This window comes from Pelodiscus sinensis, chromosome 16 (genome assembly GCF_052426305.1).
Source record: "Pelodiscus sinensis isolate ZL-2025 chromosome 16, ASM5242630v1, whole genome shotgun sequence".
NCBI classification, from domain to species: Eukaryota; Metazoa; Chordata; order Testudines; family Trionychidae; genus Pelodiscus; species Pelodiscus sinensis.
This window is the reverse complement of record NC_143067.1, coordinates 40599512-40619883: the sequence shown is the minus strand read 5'-3', so window position 1 is coordinate 40619883 and position 20372 is coordinate 40599512. Positions and strand designations below refer to the sequence as shown.

The window sequence follows — 20372 nt, the reverse complement described above, 5'->3', positions numbered from 1 at the left end:
AATGGCAGAAGATTTGATGGTGCCTAAATCAACAGAGGCCAATGAAAGGCCATCTAATGCTGTAACATTAGCGTTTCTCTACGTTATCCTGGAATATCTTATAAAAGACAAACTCAGAGCCCAATCTTGCAATCCCCTCCCCATCCCTCTGCCTTTACTCACAGGAGGATTTCATTCATGTTAAGGGCACTGCTCATGAATAAGATTTGCCACGTGAGTAAGGATTTGTGGTGTCATATGTGGATTGTGGTACAAATGATACAGAAGACTCACTTTACCCAGGACTGAAATGCGGCTACTTCTGGGGTCCTACTCATCAGCAGTTTCACAGCATAGAGAACACCACACAACAATTTAGGATGGAAAGTGAAGAATAGTACACCCAACAGAAAGTACTATCGGGGGAAGGCCAGGAGGGTAGGCACATGGAATGTTATTTATTAAAGTTGAATTTGGCCTGATTCTTTTCACTAGTTATTTGAAAAGTATCTCAGGAGCTTTGGCTCAAAATTTTCAGTCTCTGGCTGATGAAGGAAGCATCACAGCTCCTGGCTCAAATACTGGTCAGCTTGTTTTTGTTCACGTTTCTATTAACTTTCCTCCCTTTGTCAATATTACAAACTAATTATTAACAATTTTTCTCTGCATAGAAATTGCCTTGATCTGGCACATGTCTAAGGTCAGGAACCCCAGCCAGATAAGAAAGAGTCCGGCCATGCAGGTGCGATTTCTGTAGCGGGAGCCGGGGAGAGTTCACTGAGCCCAGCTCAACAAGGAAGCAGAGTTAAAACGGTCCCTTCCGACTCTGCTGGGATTTTAGTTTTATTCTCCCTTGCCAGGTGTGGGCATCTTGCCCCAGGAACATTCCGCAGATGCCAGTCCCGTTGCGTAGCCTCCAGGCTGCCTGATGGTGTCGAAAAGTCTCCAGTTTCAGTTTAACTGCAGGATTCTAGAAAGCTCCCGTTCACAGCGCTTGAAGAGCTGGAGCGGCCGTGCTGGGCCGCGTTGCCGGCATTATGCTGCCCGCCGGCAGGCAGGAGTTAGCCGGCAGGGGCCAGAGAGACGTGGTGGATGGGAGAGAGACGAGCCCTGCGGTCGCTTTCGCCAAAGGTGACTAACAGCTGCGACCTCGCCCGCCTTGTCTCGGAGACCTGGGGATTGACGCAGCTGCAGACAGCTCCCCGTGTCCAGCCCGGGCCTGGGCGGCGAAGGTACCTGGCCCTGCCAGCGCAGCGGGTGACAGGAGAGAGACACAGCCTTGTCCATTGCGGGCCAGCACGTCAGGCTTAAAATCACTTGCGTTGCATCTTCCCTTTCAACCAGCCAGGCCCCAGCCACGCTCGGGCCCTGGGGTGCCCACGGAGCTCTGCTGTCCAGCCTCTTCCCAGACGTGCAAGGCGCCTGCTTCCTGCTGCACGGCCCCGGGGAACGCTCCCTGCCCAGCACCGAAGGGAGAAAACAACCAAGAGCCCATTGTCTGTTAGCAAGGGACACGGAGGCGCTTGACGCGCAGAGCCCCAGCTGGCACCAGAGCCGACTGTGCTCTGCTGTTTGCATTACAGCCCTGGGCACTTGGGAGGTGACCCCGGAGCGCCGCCGGCCGCCCCATTCTGCCGCTCAGTTCCGCCTACGGACCGGAGCCCCCAGCACGACGCACAGAGACCCCGTCCTCATCCCCTGCGCAGCTCCCAGCATGGCCCTTCCCTCCCTGCAGCCGGCCGAGGGGAGGGGAGTAACCCATCCCGCCTCCCTTGGCCGGAGGCCGGCAGCTGTCCTGCAGGAGCGTCCTTCGAAAACCTTGGCAAGACCTTCAGAAAGCTGCACTGACCGGCCCTCCCATGCAGCTGCCGCTAGGAGAGCTCCGTGTCCCTGCTCCCGGAGCCCGGCCTTCCTGGGCCAGCTGCTCCTGCTCTGACACTGTCAGAGATCCGGGCGCGCTGGAACACGCCCCGCCCTCCCTGCCTGCCTGACCCTGCGGCAGCTGCTGCAGTCGGGAGTGTTCAGACACGGAACCTTTGTCCCCTCGCTGCGAATTCCTCCTGTGCCCCCGATGGACCCAGCACCCCTGTGTCAGTGCACCTGCCCGGCTGCCTCCGGGGCAGGCGTGGCCGAGGCGTCCCTGTGCGGCGCGCGGCAGGGCCTGGGCCAGGCGAGAGGCACGCCCGTGCAGCCGGGCGCAAGGGCCAGGAGGCTCCAGATGAGCGAGGCGTGTCGGCACCTCCCATGCAAGGCGGCCCGGGTGTTGCAAGATGCAGCGAGCGTGTCAGCAGGGCGGCGAGCTGCCTGCTGCTGCACGCACCGTGTACCCCGCAGGGACCACACCCCAGGGCTTCCCGGACACCGCGCTCCGAGTACAGTCACCGGCCAGGCTAGCTGGGGTCTGGCACACCTGGCTCACGGCGCTGCCAAACGCAGGGGAAGCTGGCGGAACGCGGGGGCACGCCCGGGCCGGGTGGGACCGGCAGGGCCTAGGCGTCGGGGTAGATCCCCTCGTGTGTGGGGAGGCGGGAGAGCTCGAGGTGGCAGCAGAACCAGCCTCAGGCTCTGCAGGGGGCTGTGAGCTGGTTGGAAGAGCCTGTCCGGGGAGGCAGCGCTGCAACATGGACTTCCAGGGGCCCGCTGGTGGAGGTGCTCCGCACCCGCAGCTCCCCCCTCTGGCTCTCCCGGGCCAGGAGCTGCCCCCTGCCGAGAGGAGCTCGTCTCTCACCTGTGCTGGCCGGCCGGCGCGGCGGGAGCCCGCTAATTCACAGAGATGTTGATTTCTGGTCCCTTTTCCTGATACAAGAATTCCGACTGGAGGAGAGAAACAGGCGGCCGGCGTTACCATGGCTGGCCACCGCGGTGGAGTCATTCCCACCCGTCCCAGGGCACAGAGCTGCCCCCTCCGCTCGCGGCACAGCCAGGCCGCCCGCCTGAGACGGCGTCTCCACGGCAACCTGTGCCGAGTCTTGCTCAGACAGTCGTGTTGGCTGGCGCTACCGCTCTGGAGCCGGGGTGCCAGGCCAAGATCAGAGTCCTGCCTCCGCCAGCCTTTGGCAAAGCAGAGCTGGGGCCCCGCCCCCTCTGGGAATCCACGTCCACCCCACTAAGTCCATCGGGTTCAAAACCCCCAAGCAAAGAAACAAAACATCCCAGAAGCCCCCGGGTGTTTTGGCTTGCCAAGTGGGAAGGACTCTCCATGCCAAGATTTGCCCTCACGCTCCAAGGGGACCCAGACAGTGCTCCAGTCTGCGTGGGCCAGGCCTCCCCCGAGGGACGCCCAGAACCCGAGTTCCCGAGAGGAGCCCCGGCCCCCTTTGCACCGCTCCCCACAGCTCTGAGGGCTGGGGGGGAGGGGGCACTGGCAGCCCTGGCCCCGACCCTTCCAGGGCACAGAGCCGGCCTCCCCTTACCCTGGAGCCCATGGCGGCTGTCAGCCTTGCTGATTTCAGACCAATTCTCCCCTTTGTCCAGGTTATTCTGTCCCCCTCCCAGCTTGGGGCGATCCACCGGCGTCGTGAGCGTGCTCTCCCTTCCAGGATGCACGTCACTCGTGAACATAGTGACTAGTAGTGCACCCAGGACTGAGTCCCGCAGACCCCACTAGTGCCCTGCCTAGCCGGACAGAGGCCTTGGGAGCGACTCTCCCCGCCGGCCGGGCACGTGCTCAGGAGTCGTCCCCGCTAGCTCGGTTTCCCTGGGCTGCTCGTGCGACGGTCCTGCGGGACGGCATGAGAGCCGCTCAGCGCGCCGAGGCGAGGGCTGGCGTCGGGCCTGGCCCAGATCTGGCGCGAACATGCTAAATAATTTACTGCTTCATCAGGCACTCGCAGCAGGTCTGCGCTGGCCACTTTGCGACCGGCTGTCATCTCCCCTGTGACGCCGAAGGCCTGGCAGCTTGTTCCCATGGTAACTCCAGCCCGGGAAGGGCTGCAGAGACGCCTCGCCAGACCCCCGTGTCGCTGGCCGTGACCAGGGCTGCCCACCCCAGGACTCCCGCGGGGCCCGTGTCTCCCCAGGCCAGGGGTGTACCCCGCAGCCCTCGGCCCGCCTCTCCGGTGGAAACGGCGCCAGCGGGCTCCCGACAGATGGGCTGCAGGCCCAGGGCCGCGGAAATGGGCCTGAGGCAGCCTCCTGGGGGAGGCGCAGTCTCCACCCAGAGTCCCCCTGCCCCTCCGCCGCTCTGTGCTGGAGGCTAAGTGCTCTGCAAGGAGCCCCCCTGGGGAAGGAGAATCTCCTCCCGCTCTCCCCGCTGGCTCAGCCTGCCCCGCTGGGCCTGGCAATCAGCTCTGGCTGCTGGGCCGAGGCCGAAGGGGCGGGGTGCCCCCGACGGGGCTTCTCCAGCAGGCGGAAGAGGCCAGGCCCTGCCCCCCGCGAGGAGCCCTCCCCCGGCGCGTCCGTGTAACGTTTGGGGCAAGCGGCTCTTCCCCCTCCCCCCCTTACATCCTCGCCGTCGCTCTCCTCCTCCTGGCTCCTCCGCAGCTTCTCTTCCTCCTTCCTGTCTGTTTCGGGCAGGACGTCGTCCAGCCAGGCGAGGTCCTGGCGGGAGAAGATGCGCTCCATCGCCTTCCGGATCCCCACCAGCGCCAGCAGCTGGGCCAAAGCAGAGGCTCAAGTCAGCAAGGGGCGAAGGCCAGGGACCCACAGGGAGCGTGGGTCAGGGGAAACCACAGCCCGGGCACAGGGAGCAGATGCCTTCAGCGTCTAATGGGGCCCATGAGCACTTCCCAGAGGGGAGAGGGGGGGTCCGGGGCAGCCCGAGGCCTGGGGCATGGCTGGGCCTTACCAAAGTGGGGCCGGGGGGGGCTGAAGATGGCCAAGCGCCCCCCGCCACACGCAGGGCCCAGCAGCCGGGGCGGCTCCGCCGGGAGGACACCCACCATGACTGGGAAGATGATGGCGGCGACGGTTGACTTGAGGAGCCACAGGGCCGCCAGGCAGAGCAGCTGGATGAGGGTGAAGAGGTGCACGCGGCGCAGGGGCACGTGGCGCAGGTACATGAGGTCCGGCTGGTGCTTGGCTGGCATCAGAAGGAGCTGGACTCGGTCCATGAACTGCAACGGAACAAGGCCCCAGCCCAGCGATGAGACAGGACCCGGGCCCCCCAGAGCCCGCTTCCCCGGGGGTCTATTTCCAGGCCGAGTCCCCCAAATCGCCCGGCTTTGCTTCACGCGCCAAATGCTGACCCCAGCGTCCCGCTAAGGATTCTGGGTAGTGTAGTCCCAGACATATTGCCTGTCCCGAGGGAATGCTCTGCGATTCACACCCCGTAACCGCCACCGGCATCCTTCCCAGCTCCCGTCGCCCGTGGGAGAGCGGCAGGGGCCAAGCTTGCCAGTGCCGCCCGCCCACGTGTTCAATGCTCACGATCAGGCCCCCCAAATCAGACAAGTGGTGGGCAGATCAGGAGAGTGTGAAGAGAGATCTTGGGGTCACACTGGGGTCAGGAGGTCAAGCTTCTCTGCAAGGAAGAGGGGTGAGTTTCTTACAACTGAAACCAGATTCTCACGGACTCACATGCCTCCGGGAGCTGCGGCTGTACAAAACCCAGCAGCTGCCCTGGAGATACAGCCGTCAGCTCCTGGGGGCTAGCAGGGGGGCCCGCAACAGTCAGAAGCACAATTCTTCTCTCTCAGTGTCACTCGCGCCCAGCAGCTCGGATTCACTCGCTGTGTGTGTATGTGGGGGGGGAAGGGATTTGGATTCCGACTGTTTGCACAGTTCTGCCTTGGGTTTGTTCACGCCGGTCTCAGACCCTTCGGCGAGAAGCTCCCGCCCCGAGACCGAACACCTGCCCCTCCGGCGCAGGGCAGCGAGCGCCCCGAGACCGAACACCTGCCCCTCCGGCGCAGGGCAGCGAGCGCCCCGAGACCGAACACCTGCCCCTCCGGCGCAGGGCAGCGAGCGCCCCGAGACCGAACACCTGCCCCTCCGGCGCAGGGCAGCGAGCGCCCCGAGACCGAACACCTGCCCCTCCGGCGCAGGGCAGCGAGCGCCCCGAGACCGAACACCTGCCCCTCCGGCGCAGGGCAGCGAGCGCCCCGAGACCGAACACCTGCCCCTCCGGCGCAGGGCAGCGAGCGCCCCGAGACCGAACACCTGCCCCTCCGGCGCAGGGCAGCGAGCGCCCCGAGACCGAACACCTGCCCCTCCGGCGCAGGACAGCGAGCGCCCCGAGACCGAACACCTGCCCCTCCGGCGCAGGGCAGCGAGCGCCCCGAGACCGAACACCTGCCCCTCCGGCGCAGGGCAGCGAGCGCCCCGAGGCCGAACACCTGCCCCTCCGGCGCAGGGCAGCGAGCGCCCCGAGACCGAACACCTGCCCCTCCGGCGCAGGGCAGCTCGCGCCCCGAGACCGAACACCTGCCCCTCCGGCGCAGGGCAGCGAGCGCCCCGAGACCGAACACCTGCCCCTCCGGCGCAGGGCAGTGAGCGCCCCGAGGCCACAGCCCCAAGTTACCCAGACAAGAGGCACCATCCCTGGTGCTTGCCAGGTACAAAAAGCAGAAGGAGGGAGCTTCGCCTGCCGCCCTCGCAGACAGGGAAGGGCTAGGACCGGCCACTCTCAAGCTGTCTCCAATGCCCAGGGGCCCGAGCAGGGACCAGCGGAGGGGACAGAAGCGCTTCTCTGGCAGGAGAGCAGGGTGCTGAACCCTCACGTGAGCTATGCAGGTCATGCCAAAGCAGAGCCAGTCAACCCGCGGTGCCCCTGCGCCGCCAGCGCAGATCTGTCTTTGGGTGTGAAGCCAGGGAGCCAACTGCCCTCAAACAAGGGGAACGTCAGACGCGTCTGCCCCGGGACTGAAGCTGCTTTTCTCTACAGCTGTGATCCAAGGACTGAGCTCTGCCCCCTCGGACCTGCCCCCCACTAGAACCTCGCCCTTCCATCAGACCAGGCTCCTCCCTCACTGCTGGGAGGGAGGGAGGGAGGGAGGGAGGGAAAGAAAAAGGAGGGAAGGCGGCGAGGGAGGGAGGGCGGAAGGGGGAAGGAAGAGAGGGAGGGAGGGAGGGAGAGAAGGGAGGAATTTTTCTCCCCACACACCAAAGCCCAGAGCAGTCTGCAGTGGCCCGGGGGGTGGCGACGGGGCAGGGGCATTGGAAAGTGCATTAGACGCGCAGTCGGTCGCACAGCCTCGCCTCGCCTCTCAGCAACCCCATGGATCCCCCTCCTCGCTCGCACCCGCCATGCAGCTCGGCCGCGGTGCCCGCTGGCGCCAAACGGCAGCGTCTTGCGGGACTCGGCGCGGCTGCCTGCACGCTGCTCCAACCCCCTCCGCGGGCCGGCGGCTGAGGGTCCCCGGCGCGGCTCCAAACAGCCTCCCTCCGTGGACCTGTTCCAGCGCTTTGCCCTCCTCTTCCCTCAGCACGGACTTTCGCCTGGAAATGGCAGCCCCCCGGGGCTCGGGGCCCCAAAGCCAGCCCTGCTGTTCTCTGCTGCACGGCAGGGCTGGCCACGAGCGCTCTGGGCCACGCACAGCGGGCCCGGCCCCTTTGTGGCCTGCCAAGCCCTGAGAGACCAGCCCTTGGGTGGCACGGGGACCTGTATTTGGTATCCCCGGTTACCGAGCCCTGCACAGTGGGGGACATGGACTCGCGGGAACCCAGGGGACGTCTACGGCAAACCAAAGCCCAGGCACCCAGCCAGGCTCCTGGGACTCGTGCCCGGGGCCTCCGACGTGCGGGGGGATGTTTCACGCGGGCTGGAGCCATGCCCTCAGGCCCACCCTGCTCCCAGCTCTGAGCCCAGGCCGCCAACCCGGCTCTCTTTAGGCCGGAGCGTGAGCCCGAGCCAGCTGACCAGCCTCTGAGACCGGATACCGTGGGATTTCGCTGCGCAGACGTACCCCGACCCCCCACCTTTCCTGGGGAGAGGACTTCGAAAATCGTCGCAAGAAATATGAGTGTCTAAATGCTTGAAAAGAAGGTGTCTGCCGCAGGCAGGACAAGGCCACAGCGCGCCGGGGTGGGAGAGGGGATCTGTCAGGAGTCGCTTGGAATGGCCCATGCGCTACATTTGGGGTGTCACCCTCACTCCCCCAGACCCTACCAAGTTTATAACTAAGCCCCCAGGCCAGAGCGCATGGCTGGAGCCAGGCTACAGCCCCTGAACTCAACCCACGCAGAGAAGAACGTGGAGGAACAGGTGCAGAAATGTCAAGGGGATTGACCGTTGTGGATCTGTACTCACCTGGATACTGCTAAGAGCGGCCACACCCATGTACAGAAAAACACCATACAGCACCGGCATGGAGATATACTGGGGAACGCAAGGGAGATGCGACAGCATGGTCAGATGTACTTTCCTTTACAAAACTCTTGTGGAATGTAATCATCTCCCATAAGATCAGCCTTCGGGTATGGCCAGGGCATTTGGTTGTTTCATTTCACACGCTGCAGTTTAGTTTTATGGTTATTGCTTAACAGCTATAAAGAATCGAACTTTGGATCTATTGGTGGGCAGCACACTTGGGACAGTGGGAAAGAGGGATTAGCTACTGCAGAAAACAGCTGGCTAGATAGTTTGATAGTTGTGGTGATCAAAATCCAAATGTTTGAAAAGTGAGAAATTTTGCTGTAAGAGAATGCTTCAAAGCACACATATTTGAATGTCTGGAAATTCGGAGTAAAGGTTCCCAAAACACCCTTAACTCTGACCCCATATCCTACTGATGTCCAGCTGATGACAAACGAGAGGTGGAATTACTAAGGTTTTTTAGCTCATCGATCCTTCAGACGCACTAGGTGCAGTCAGAGGCTGCCTAGTTTGGCTTGAGAAAAAGACACACTCTGGCCTGCGGCGAGCATTAAGCCAGAAGGGGTCAGGTGGAGACCTGCTTGGGGGCAGATACTTAGGTCTCAGACTCACGCCTGTGGGGGAAAAGCTCATGGCATAACAGTGGGCTTTGCTGAAAGAGGGTGGCTGGGCAAGACATGCCCTTGTGGGGTTCTGTTGCCTTGAGGCTGCGCTCCCGCCGGGAGGTGCACGGGAGGGTGTGTCTGCACCGCCGGGAGGTGCACGGGAGGGTGTGTCTGCACCGCCGGGAGGTGCACGGGAGGGTGTGTCTGCACCGCCGGGAGGTCGGGATTCCAGCGGGCGGCGCTAGTGCACTGGAAACAGCCCAAGCGCAGGGGGTAGCCGCGCCGAGTGTGCGCCTGGCATTTCGGGGAGGCTACACTGCCCTGGCTCCATGCAGTGGGGTCAGTTACCCCCGCCCCGCTGGGCTGTGGCACATGGCCAAGGCTGGGGCCTGCAAGAGGAGGGGAAAGGTGACGCTCTGCTCTCGGGATGGGCGGTCCCTGGCCTGCGTGTGGAAGGCGGGCGGTGAGGCTGGCCCAGAAAGGGGCGCATGGGGGACAGCAGACTGGCCATTTCAGAGCACGGGCTGCGAACGGGATTCTCTGGGAAGCAGAGGGACGGGCAGTCAGAGCTGGCTCCGGGCCGGCCCAGCCCACCCCACCTGAGCAATGCTGCCGTAAGCCCCAGAGCAGGGAGTTACCTTGAGGACCGGGGCCAAGAACACCGACATCCCAGTGAGGAGAAAGACCAGCAGGCCAGTCACTCTCTGCTCCCTGTGGACACACGAGCCGGCGGTCAGACCTTCGCACCCCGCTCCTGACCCCGGCGCCGCTCGCCCAGCCCCTGCACGGCCCGGGAGGCAGAGCGAGCGAGCGCCCAGGGCGCTGCTCCAGCACCACGCAAAGAGGCCCCAGCTGCAAGCAGCACGGCCTGCAGGATCCCCGAAGCCAGGGGGGCAAACTTTGTCCTGAGGCCGCATCTCAGGATGGAAAGGGGTGGCAGCCACGAATGCTCACACAATCAGGGACTGAGGTGCGGGGGGGGGGGGGGGGGGTGCAGGCTCTGGGGTAGGGCCAGAAATAAGTTCAGAGATGCGAGGGTGGTCCGGGACAGGCCAGAGACGTTCAGGAGGGTGGGCTGGGCTGGGACAGAGACTTTCAGGGAGTGGGGGATAGAGACGTTCAGGGGGCGGGAGGGTGATCAGGGCCGGGCCAGAGACGTTTGGGGGGCAGAATGGTGGTCTGGGGAGCCGGGAGAGTGGTCCAGTCTGGGACAGAGACATTCAGGGGAGCGGCAGGGTGGTCTGGGCCGAGACAGAGACATTTGGGGTGGCCGGGAGAGTGGTCCAGGCTGGGACAGAGACGTTTGGGAGGGTGTCTGGGCTGGGACAGAGACGTTTGGGGGGCGGAATGGTGCTCCGGGGGGCCTGGAGAGTGGTCCAGGCGGAGACAGAGATGTTCAGGGTGGGGGCAGGATGGTGGTCCAGGCCAAGACAAAGACATTCAGGGGGGGCCGGGAGAGTGGTCCAGGCCGGGACAGAGATGTTCAGGGGGGCGGAAGGGTGGTCTGGGGGGCCAGGAGAGTGGTCCAGGCCGGGACAGAGATGTTCGGGGGGGCAGGAGAGTGGTCCGGGCCGGGACAGAGACGTTCGGGGGGGCAGGAGAGTGGTCCGGGCCGGGACAGAGATGTTGGGGGGTCCCCGGAGCAGGTCTACGGGCCAGAGGCGGCCTCCCGGCTGTCGTTTGCCCACCTCTGCCCTAGGCCTCTGCTAATGCTCCGCGGCCACTTCACCATGCAGCAAACCTGAGAGGAGGCCACAGTCGCCAATTCCACAGAGGCGCTGCCGGGGGGAACACCGGTAACCAAACCCCACCCCACGGGACTTAATCCCCGCAGTGCAGCTGGCCAAGTGCGCACCGAGGACCTGGGGAGGGAGCGTCTCTCCGCACTCCCGCGGCCTGGAGTCCGGCCGGCTCCCCCGCCCCAGAGCATTTCCCTACCGGCACCAGGTCGCCAGCAGGCGTCCAGCGCAGAGCCCACCTGCGAGCGCCCGGCAATCCAGGGCCGGAACGTCCCAGAGGCTCGGCCGCTGGGCGCAGGGCACGGTACCTGATTCCCAGGAACCTGGGCGGCTCCCCCGGCGCGGACGTGGTGCTCTCCTTTTTCAGGCTGTCCATGTGGGCCAGCGAGATGACGGTGGCGGACACGTACCAGGGGAGGCCCGTCACAGAGGTGAGGATCATCAGGAGGGAAACGCAGAATAAATCCAGGTGAAACCCTGCCCCTTTCTGCAACGAGACACGTCGACGCTCAGAGCGCGGCAGCCAGGCACTCCAGGGGACCGGCACTCCAGGGCCCATCCCGTATCCGGTGCGGGGGGTCCTGCTGGCTGCAGCGGGGGCTCTGTGCATTCAGCCAGGAGCCGCGTGGAGGTTCCATCAGCCAGCAGCAGTCAGGCCCCCGCCTGTGGACACCGTCAGCTGCCTGACTACCTGGACCCCTGGGGCCTGTCAGGCACCACCAGCCAAGCCGGGGATAATTAACCCCCGCCCCGAGACCGAGGGCCCCTCCACAATTCAGAAGACAACGTGTCCGGCCCGGATCCTGCCAGCTCCTGCGTGGCTGGGTGCAGGACGAGAGCCCGTCTCTGCCTGTGCACCACCGCTCCAGCCACCGGCACCTGTAGCGACAAGGTCGCTGCTTAGCACCGTCCGCAGGGGCAGGTCAGGGAGGCTCCGGGTCTCCCTGTGGTTTCCGGGTGTGTTTCTGTTTGAAAACTGTGCGGGTTTCTCAGTGCGAGGGCTGGCGCTGCCGCCAGTCACTGCAGAGCCTGCTCGGGTCGGGTCGAACGCGTCCTGCTTGCTGGGGAGCGCACCCCCGGGGCGCGGACGCGCTGATCACTCGGAGGCTCTGCTGGGCGCTGGAGCCATTAGCCGGGCCGCCTGGACTGGCGCAAGCCGGGCGCCGGCTCCGTTCTAGTCTCTGTATTCGGGGAGGGGGCTCGTCACTTACCTCACATGGCGGGCAGCCTGGCCAGGGGCTAATGACCCAGAGATGCGCCTGCTCCGGTGTGCGAGGCTGGGCCGGCCCCACGGCTCCGCAGCCCAACGCTGTGCGCACAAGGAACGGTTCCGCCCCGCGGGACGGCCGCGGGCTGGGGACGCCCTGTCTCCGGGGGGCCCGTCTGGCTCGTGGGCAGCAGTGGAGTCTTGGAACGGCTGGGCCGGCCCCGCACCTGGCAGGTCCTCACGCCCTGCCCCGCCGAGGCCTAAGGGACACAGGCTGCGGCCGTCCCTCCCCCACTTCCCTTGGGTTGCGTCGGCCCAGACGCCTCGTGCGGGGCAGCTGTGACAGCCACCCCCAGCCCTGCCGGCACCGTCCCCCTCATGGGCCTGGCTCGCGGGGGGCAGAGCCCCACCCACACAGACCCGCCAGGCCCCTCACGGCCTAGCGCCGCAAGTGCGCCTCCAGCGGCATGGAGGCTGGGCTGGGCTCCCCCGCGGCTCTGCTCCTCACGCTGCAATGCCGGGGGTGGCCCGGCTCCCTGCCCCACGCCTCGGGGGGGGCCAGAGCGGAGCCTGCTGGGAGCCCCACCCCGCACAGCCCCCAAACAGAGGGCATTGAACCTACCGGCTGCCAACTTCTGGGCAGACACCACTGTTTGCCTGGAGCCCTGGGATTAAGGAAACCCACAAAGTGTTGAATAGGGCACAAGCCTGCATGATTCCCTCTAAAACGGCCCATCCTCCCGCCAGCCTCCCACCAGGCCTGGCCTGCCCCGCACCGCCACCCGCCCGCCAGACCCAGGCTGGCCTGCCCCACGCCACCAGCCTCCCGCCAGGCCTGGCCTGCCTCACACCGCCAGCCTCCCGCTATGCACGGGCCGGCCCGACCCGCGCCGCCAGCCGCCCGCCAGACCCAGGCCTGCCCCGCGCCGCCAGCCTCCCACCAGGCCTGGCCTGCCTCACACCGCCAGCCTCCCGCTATGCACAGGCCGGCCCGACCCGCGCCGCCAGCCGCCCGCCAGACCCAGGCCTGCCCCGTGCCGCCAGCCACCCGCCAGACCCAGGCCTGCCCCGCGCCGCCATCCTCCCACCAGGCCTGGCCTGCCCCACGCCACCAGCCGCCCGCACTGACCCGGAGCCTGTATTCCCTGCGGTTGAGGATGACGGCGGTGATTTGCTGGTCCATGAAGACGAGGATGATGACCAAAACGGCAGGCACTGCGGACGCCAGGCAAACCCACCAGGGGTTGCTTCCGAAGGGAGACACGACCCAGCCACGCTGGGGGTTGGTGGGCTGCAGACACAGGGATCAGCTGGTACATTCCAGGCTGGCGCGCTGCCCTGCACTTCCTGAGCACGCTTTGGGGGTGGGCTGGGAGACCACTAGCCTCCCGCAGTGGCCACGGCCCCCTGACCCGCACTGGCCGCCCCTGGGGGCCTGCCCCACCGCCCCGGGACTCCAGGAGCTGGGGCTGACTTTGCAGTCGTGAGCACTGGGAACGCTAGTTTCATGGCAGCCTGCGTGGGCCGGGTTTTCACATCCCCATGGGGGCCCGTTTGCCGGTCTCTCTCGCCAAGTGCCCATGCAAATCCAGATCCGTGCCGCTGCCTCCGCACATACACGGAGCAGGCCCAAACCGGGGCACATTTCTACCAGCCCACAGGGTCTGAAACAGGCCCTGGGGGCAGGCGCCCCGGCACACGCTGGTCAGGAGAGAGGCCGGGGAGCCGCAAGAAAGATCCGCAATGCAAAAGGGGCCAGTGCGTCAAATACCCCGGTGGAGAGAGCAGCGCGGCACAGTGGTTAGAGCAGGGCGGCGGGCGTCTCTCCCGTTCCCCATTCCCAGCCCCCCCACTGCCGAAGCAGGGTCTGATGCCAACTGCTACAGCAGCTCTAAAACGGGGCGATGCGGCCCTGCCAGCCTTGGCTTTCCCTGAGCAATCGCCCCGGCGAGCCATGGTGGACGCTCCCTACTCATCCAGGATTCCACCGGCCCCGGCCCCCGGCCCCCGGCCCCCGGCCCGTTCAGCCCCAGCCAGCGCCGCCTTTGCCTCCAGCGTGCGAGCGGGTGGGTGCCCGGGGCATGGTCGGCCTGCGAGGCCCCTGCGGGCTCCCCGGAGCCAGCGCGCGTGTTCCCTCCGCTCCCCGGCCGGGGCGGGAAACCCAAGCCCGGACTGGAGCCGGCGTCTCCTGCCCCGCGGCATCCCTGCCTGATCCCAGGCCTGCGCGCCGGGGTCCGGTTGCTAAGCCGCAGTTATTTATAGATCAAGGGATTGGCGGGAGCTCCCCCTCCCGCTTCGCAAGGGCAGCTCCGAGGAAGCCAGCTGCAGAGCCGGGGCGAGCGAAGGGCCGTGAAACCCACTGGGCCAAGCTTCCCCGATTCCCCTGGGGCCTGCAGCTGAGCGGCCGGCGGGGGGAGGAGAGGCCAGGCAAAGCCACTATCACCTGGTGGCCCGTGACTTCCGTGGGCCCCTCAGCGCCGCAGGGGCAGGGCTCTGTGTCATGCCACCGCCACCGCCCCGGCAAGTTCCCAGGTGCATCTCTTCCCTGCTGGGCGGCTCTGGGGAAGGAGCGCGGGGCCTAGGCCGCTGGTTCTCCCCTGGGCTGAGCCGGCCTCCGGAGGGACTTGGCACAAAGCCCCCCTTCCTCGGAATCCCTCCTGCGCTGGCGGCTGCCTCCGATCCCAGGCCCCGGGCCAGCGCCGCAGAGGAGGCTCAACACGCCCTGCCAGCCCGGGCCCCGGGCCCCCGCGCCAGCCGGGCCTCCAGCCCTCCAGCCGAGGGAGCTGGGCCGAGGCTGCGAGGAAGGAATGGGACCAGCAGGCCATGCAGCCCAGGGCTGGCCCAGGGGCCTGCAGAGCAGGGAGGGGGGCAGGGCCGTGGCTGGCAGGCCAGGTCGAGGGTGAGGGGCCCCATGGGAGAGCTCTGCCGGGAGCTGCGGCGGGAACGGCGCGTCCTTTGCAGCACCCCACGGCCGCGGTGCAGGAGCCCACGGCTCCGGGGCAGCCCCGAGCGGCTCCGCTGGGCACACACCTGGGCCGGGAGGCAGGTGCACGCCCAGACCGATCCGTGCTCTCTGCGCCGCCGCCGGAGGAAAGGCAGCGCAGTGGGAACGCGGTGGGGCCGGGCCGGAGAGGACGCGGTTCCCGGCTTGCAGGCTGCCCCAGCTGGCAGCGGAGATGGGCGCAGGCGGCCCGGCTTCCTGGGCTCCGCGAGCAGCCTCCCTACCCGGGGCCACAGTGCTTCCCCGTCCATCGCCCCCACGCTCCGGCGCTGCTCCCCTCCCCCGCAGGGCCCCGGCTCACCTTGAACTCGCTGGGCACCAGGAGCTTGGGGGTCTCCAGCCCCAGCAGGGCGTCGATCCCGCAGAAGAGGAGGATGGTCAGGACGATGGAGAAGTCGCTCACCAGTTTCCGGAGCTGCCCGAGTAAAGAAAGCAACGGGGGGGGGGGTTAGCAGCAGGCACCCCCGCGAGGGCGACCAGGCGGCCCAGGGTACCCGCACTGGCCCACTGGTGGGGGCTTAGTCTAGGCACGACAGCACCCACCCCCGGGAAAAGTGTCCCCCTTGCTCTTTGGGACCCGGCCTGGGCCATGCTGATTAGTGGTGCCCTCTGGGGGCACGTCCCAGACCCCTGGCCTCCTCCTCCAGAACCCACCCCCCGTGCAAAGCGAGTGGCCTCGCACGAGGAAGCCAGCACTTGCTCCAGCTCGCACAAGAGACCTAGGTGGCCCCCCCTGCCCTGGGATGGAGGGCCGCGGGAGGTGAGACGATCCAGGTTTCCAAAGCCCCGTGCCGCGAGGTCTAATCATAGGACTTGGCAGCGCAGGACGCTCTCTGGGAAGCTGCGGGAGGCTATTTCTGGCGAGTGTCGAGGCAGGGCAGCCAGGCCCGGCTCTCTGCCTTCCCTTATAAAGCCCGTCTCCCCCGCGTGCCCAGCCTCGCCCCCCTTCTCTCCTGCCCGGGGGCGCTGTGCAGCCCGGCGGCTATGTGAGCCCCCATGCACAACTGGGGCCTGAACGTTGCCCCGTCACCCCTCTGCCACGGCCTGGGCTGACGTAAGGGGCCTGAACCCCTTTGGGAACCGGGGCCTCCGCCTCTCCCAGCCTCAGTTTCCCTGTGTACAATGGGAACCCTGCCGCTTACCCCCTTGGTGCCAGCGCTCTGAGAGCTGGCAGGGGAGGTCGTGTCAGTGCGATACACCGGGCCGGAGGGAGCCCAGCAGGGCACCAGCGCCGGGCGATTTTCTGCCATTGAAAGCAATGCTCCCGGCTGTCCGGGGCATTTCTACGGCGCGCCCGCCATGGCTGACCGGTACCAGCCACGCGGCCCGTGCGGAGCTGCCGCCATCCAGCAGGGGGAGTCCGCACAGCGCCAGGGAAACGTACAGCGCCCTGCACGGGAAGCCGCGCGGCGCCCGCAGAGACACTCACGGCGGTGGGGAAGTAGCGGCTGCTGTGAAAGCGCTTGAGCGTCGTGGAGCACAGGAAGGTCCCCAGGAAGAGGATGAAGGACAGCAAGGTGACGTCGGGCACGTAGTTACAGCTGGTCCCCACCAGGTGGCCTCCCTCGCGCAAACACTGCGTCCGGGTGAGCAGGGACCGGTTGGCCGCCTCCGGCGCCTGCTGCAGGGACACAGGGCGAGATGCAGAGCAGGGAGAGGTCGGGCCACGCGGGCACCGCTGGTCGGTGGCGGGTGGCCCTGGGCATCCACCCTGCCGCCGGGTGGAGCCCGGGGGGAGGAGGGCGCAGCCGCGGCTGGCTGGTCCGACAACAGACGGAGGCAGCTGGTGCTGGCCGTTCGCCCGTCTGCGTCTGGCCGTCTGTCCATCCCCTGCCCCCAGCAGGCTCGCTGGGCCCCATCCTGGAACTGCCCAGGCCAGGCGGCCACGCGCCCAGCCCCCTGGCACCAGAGAGGCACCGTGGTGAGTGGCTGCCAGGCTGTACCCAGGGGCGGGTGGGGGGAAGGAGCATTCGCTCCCATCCCAAGGGCCCCAGGAACCTGGCAGATCCCCCATGCAGGGCCCAGAACCCTCACTTCCCTGCCCAGGGACACTGGCCCTGCCCCGACCCGGGCCCAGCGGCTGGAGAGAACAGTCCTTACCCACCCCAGCAGCGTCCCGCTCCGCACCGAGGCGTTGCCTGCAAGGAAGGAAGAGTCAGACCCTCCTCTGCCCGCACCCACCACGGCACCCGCCAGCATCTCCCATCTCCCGCCCCCTGCCAGCATCTCCCATCTCCCGCCCCCCGCCAGCATCTCCCATCTCCCGCCCCCCGCCAGCATCTCCCATCTCCCGCCCCCCGCCAGCATCTCCTGCCCCCCGCCAGCATCTCCCATCTCCCGCCCCCCGCCAGCATCTCCCGCCCCCCGCCAGCATCTCCCATCTCCCGCCCCCCGCCAGCATCTCCCATCTCCCGCCCCCCGCCAGCATCTCCCATCTCCCGCCCCCCGCCAGCATCTCCCATCTCCCGCCAGCATCTCCCATCTCCCGCCCCCCGCCAGCATCTCCCATCTCCCGCCCCCCGCCAGCATCTCCCATCTCCCGCCAGCATCTCCCATCTCCCGCCCCCCGCCAGCATCTCCCATCTCCCGCCAGCATCTCTCATCTCCTGCCCCCCGCCAGCATCTCCCATCTCCCGCCAGCATCTCTCATCTCCTGCCCCCCGCCAGCATCTCCCATCTCCCGCCAGCATCTCCCATCTCCCGCCGCCCGCCAGCATCTCCCATCTCCCGCCAGCATCTCTCATCTCCCGCCCCCCGCCAGCATCTCCCATCTCCCGCCAGCATCTCCCATCTCCCGCCGCCCGCCAGCATCTCCCATCTCCCGCCAGCATCTCTCATCTCCCGCCCCCCGCCAGCATCTCCCATCTCCCGCCAGCATCTCCCATCTCCCGCCCCCCGCCAGCATCTCCCATCTCCCGCCCCCCGCCAGCATCTCTCATCTCCCGCCAGCATCTCCCATCTCCCGCCCCCCGCCAGCATCTCCCGCCCCCCGCCAGCATCTCTCATCTCCCGCCAGCATCTCCCATCTCCCGCCCCCCGCCAGCATCTCCCGCCCCCCGCCAGCATCTCCCGCCCCCCGCCAGCATCTCCCATCTCCCGCCCCCCGCCAGAATCTCTCATCTCCCGCCAGCATCTCCCATCTCCCGCCCCCCGCCAGCATCTCTCATCTCCCGCCAGCATCTCCCATCTCCCGCCCCCCGCCAGCATCTCCCATCTCCCGCCCCCCGCCAGCATCTCTCATCTCCCGCCAGCATCTCCCATCTCCCGCCCCCCGCCAGCATCTCCCGCCCCCCGCCAGCATCTCTCATCTCCCGCCAGCATCTCCCATCTCCCGCCCCCCGCCAGCATCTCCCGCCCCCCGCCAGCATCTCCCGCCCCCCGCCAGCATCTCTCATCTCCCGCCAGCATCTCCCATCTCCCGCCCCCCGCCAGCATCTCCCATCTCCCGCCACGCGCCAGCATCTCCCATCTCCCGCCAGCATCTCCCATCTCCCGCCCCCCGCCAGCATCTCCCATCTCCCGCCACGCGCCAGCATCTCCCATCTCCCGCCCCCCGCCAGCATCTCTCATCTCCCGCCAGCATCTCCCATCTCCCGCCCCCCGCCAGCATCTCTCATCTCCCGCCAGCATCTCCCATCTCCCGCCCCCCGCCAGCATCTCCCGCCCCCCGCCAGCATCTCTCATCTCCCGCCAGCATCTCCCATCTCCCGCCCCCCGCCAGCATCTCCCATCTCCCGCCACGCGCCAGCATCTCCCATCTCCCGCCAGCATCTCCCATCTCCCGCCCCCCGCCAGCATCTCCCATCTCCCGCCACGCGCCAGCATCTCCCATCTCCCGCCCCCCGCCAGCATCTCTCATCTCCCGCCAGCATCTCCCATCTCCCGCCCCCCGCCAGCATCTCTCATCTCCCGCCAGCATCTCCCATCTCCCGCCCCCCGCCAGCATCTCCCGCCCCCCGCCAGCATCTCTCATCTCCCGCCAGCATCTCCCGCCCCCTGCCCCCCGCCAGCATCTCCCATCTCCCGCCCCCCGCCAGCATCTCCCATCTCCCGCCCCCCGCCAGCATCTCCCATCTCCCGCTGCCCTGCGTCTGGCCTGGGGCTGGCGAGACCTGAGCAGGGCTGGTCCCCAGTGTTGGCGCCGGGGAGGCAGTGTCAGCAAGACCCCCCCCGGCCCACTCCTGCACCCTCCCTCCCACCCAACCTCCCAGCCTGCTCCTGCACCCACAAGGGCCAACAGTCACAGCAGGCCCTAGGGCAAGCTGGGGAGCAGCTCTGTACCCCCAGAAAAAGTGGGGCCCAGCGTCACTTGGCCTGCAGCACTGCCCCCCCCTCCGGCTAGGGTTGCCAGGTGTCCGGTTTTCACTCGGACAGTTCAGTATTTTGGCCTTCCGTCCAGTAAAAAAAAAAAAAAAAAAAGAGAGCGAGAGCGAGAGCGAGAGCGAGAATACCGAACATGCAAAATGTCCAGTATTTTCTGTTTTCCTCGGCTGGATGGCCGGTGGCATCTGCGAGGGCCGGGGCAGCTAGGAGCATGGTCGTTTAAAGGCACAGCGACCTCTTTTCTTTTTTTTTTTTTGGTCAACCAATTTTTCCCTGCCTGTTCGGGGTTTTTTGTGAAGGTGTCTGGTAACCCTGCCCCCAGCCCTCAAAGCCACATGGACTGGCCCTCCCACAACAGTTCAAAGGAGCTTGGGGCCCCCTTTGAATGGCCGGGCCCAATGGTAATTGCCCAATTCCCCCCCCCCCCATCAGCAGGGCTGCCCACACCCCACACCGCCACCAGCACCCATGTGTCCTCACGGGGAGGGGTGGCTGGTGGTCCGGGGAAAGGTCTGTACCGGGCGGGGTGGGCCAGGTGCCAAGCCCCACTGGGCAAAGGATCCCAGCTGCACTGAGCGCGCTCTGTCCCCACAGTGCACGTGTGCTAGCCAGACAGCGCACGCCCTGCCCCCGAGAGCGTCCCAGCCTGCACCCACGGCTCCGAGGGGCTGCCACCCCACACGGAACCGCGCCAGCCCCCGCGCTGCCCGGCCCTCGGCCCGGCCCTCCCACGCCCGGGGGAACGGAGCCGCCCAGCCCTCAGCCCAGCCCTCCCACGCCCGGGGGAACGGAGCCGCCCGGCCCTCAGCCCAGCCCTCCCACGCCCGGGGGAACGGAGCCGCCCGGCCCTCAGCCCGGCCCTCCCACGCCCGGGGGAAGGGAGCCGCCCGGCCCTCAGCCCGGCCCTCCCACGCCCGGGGGAACGGAGCCGCCCAGCCCTCAGCCCAGCCCTCCCACGCCCGGGGGAACGGAGCCGCCCAGCCCTCAGCCCAGCCCTCCCACGCCCGGGGGAACGGAGCCGCCCGGCCCTCAGCCCAGCCCTCCCACGCCCGGGGGAACGGAGCCGCCCGGCCCTCAGCCCGGCCCTCCCACGCCCGGGGGAAGGGAGCCGCCCGGCCCTCAGCCCGGCCCTCCCACGCCCGGGGGAAGGGAGCCGCCCGGCCCTCGGCCCGGCCCTCCCACGCCCGGGGGAACGGAGCCGCCCGGCCCTCGGCCCAGCCCTCCCACGCCCGGGGGAAGGGAGCCGCCCGGCCCTCGGCCCAGC

The 20372-nt window shown here is 67.1% G+C and overlaps 1 protein-coding gene across 3 annotated transcripts in view; it reads right to left on the bottom strand.

The window, feature by feature from the left end:
- Positions 1 to 417: 417 nt before the first annotated feature.
- The window catches only part of SLC4A9 (solute carrier family 4 member 9), a 33813-nt gene continuing 13858 nt past the window's right edge, over positions 418 to 20372 (bottom strand). Inside the window, exons 12-22 of one of the 3 annotated variants that reach the window (XM_075900090.2) lie at positions 16886 to 16923; positions 16215 to 16406; positions 15087 to 15200; positions 12914 to 13075; positions 10886 to 11064; positions 9477 to 9549; positions 8168 to 8236; positions 4860 to 5033; positions 4423 to 4572; positions 2708 to 2793; positions 418 to 1435 (exon numbers count right to left, since the gene is read on the bottom strand). In XM_075900090.2, coding sequence (XP_075756205.2) covers positions 2740 to 2793; positions 4423 to 4572; positions 4860 to 5033; positions 8168 to 8236; positions 9477 to 9549; positions 10886 to 11064; positions 12914 to 13075; positions 15087 to 15200; positions 16215 to 16406; positions 16886 to 16923 — 1205 coding nt within the window. In that variant the 3' untranslated portion in view covers positions 418 to 1435; positions 2708 to 2739. Of the gene's footprint in view, positions 1436 to 2707; positions 2794 to 4422; positions 4573 to 4859; positions 5034 to 8167; positions 8237 to 9476; positions 9550 to 10885; positions 12450 to 12913; positions 13076 to 15086; positions 15201 to 16214; positions 16407 to 16885; positions 16924 to 20372 lie in introns of those variants that run through there. The other 2 variants (XM_075900091.2, XM_089769559.1) reach the window with 2 other exon arrangements.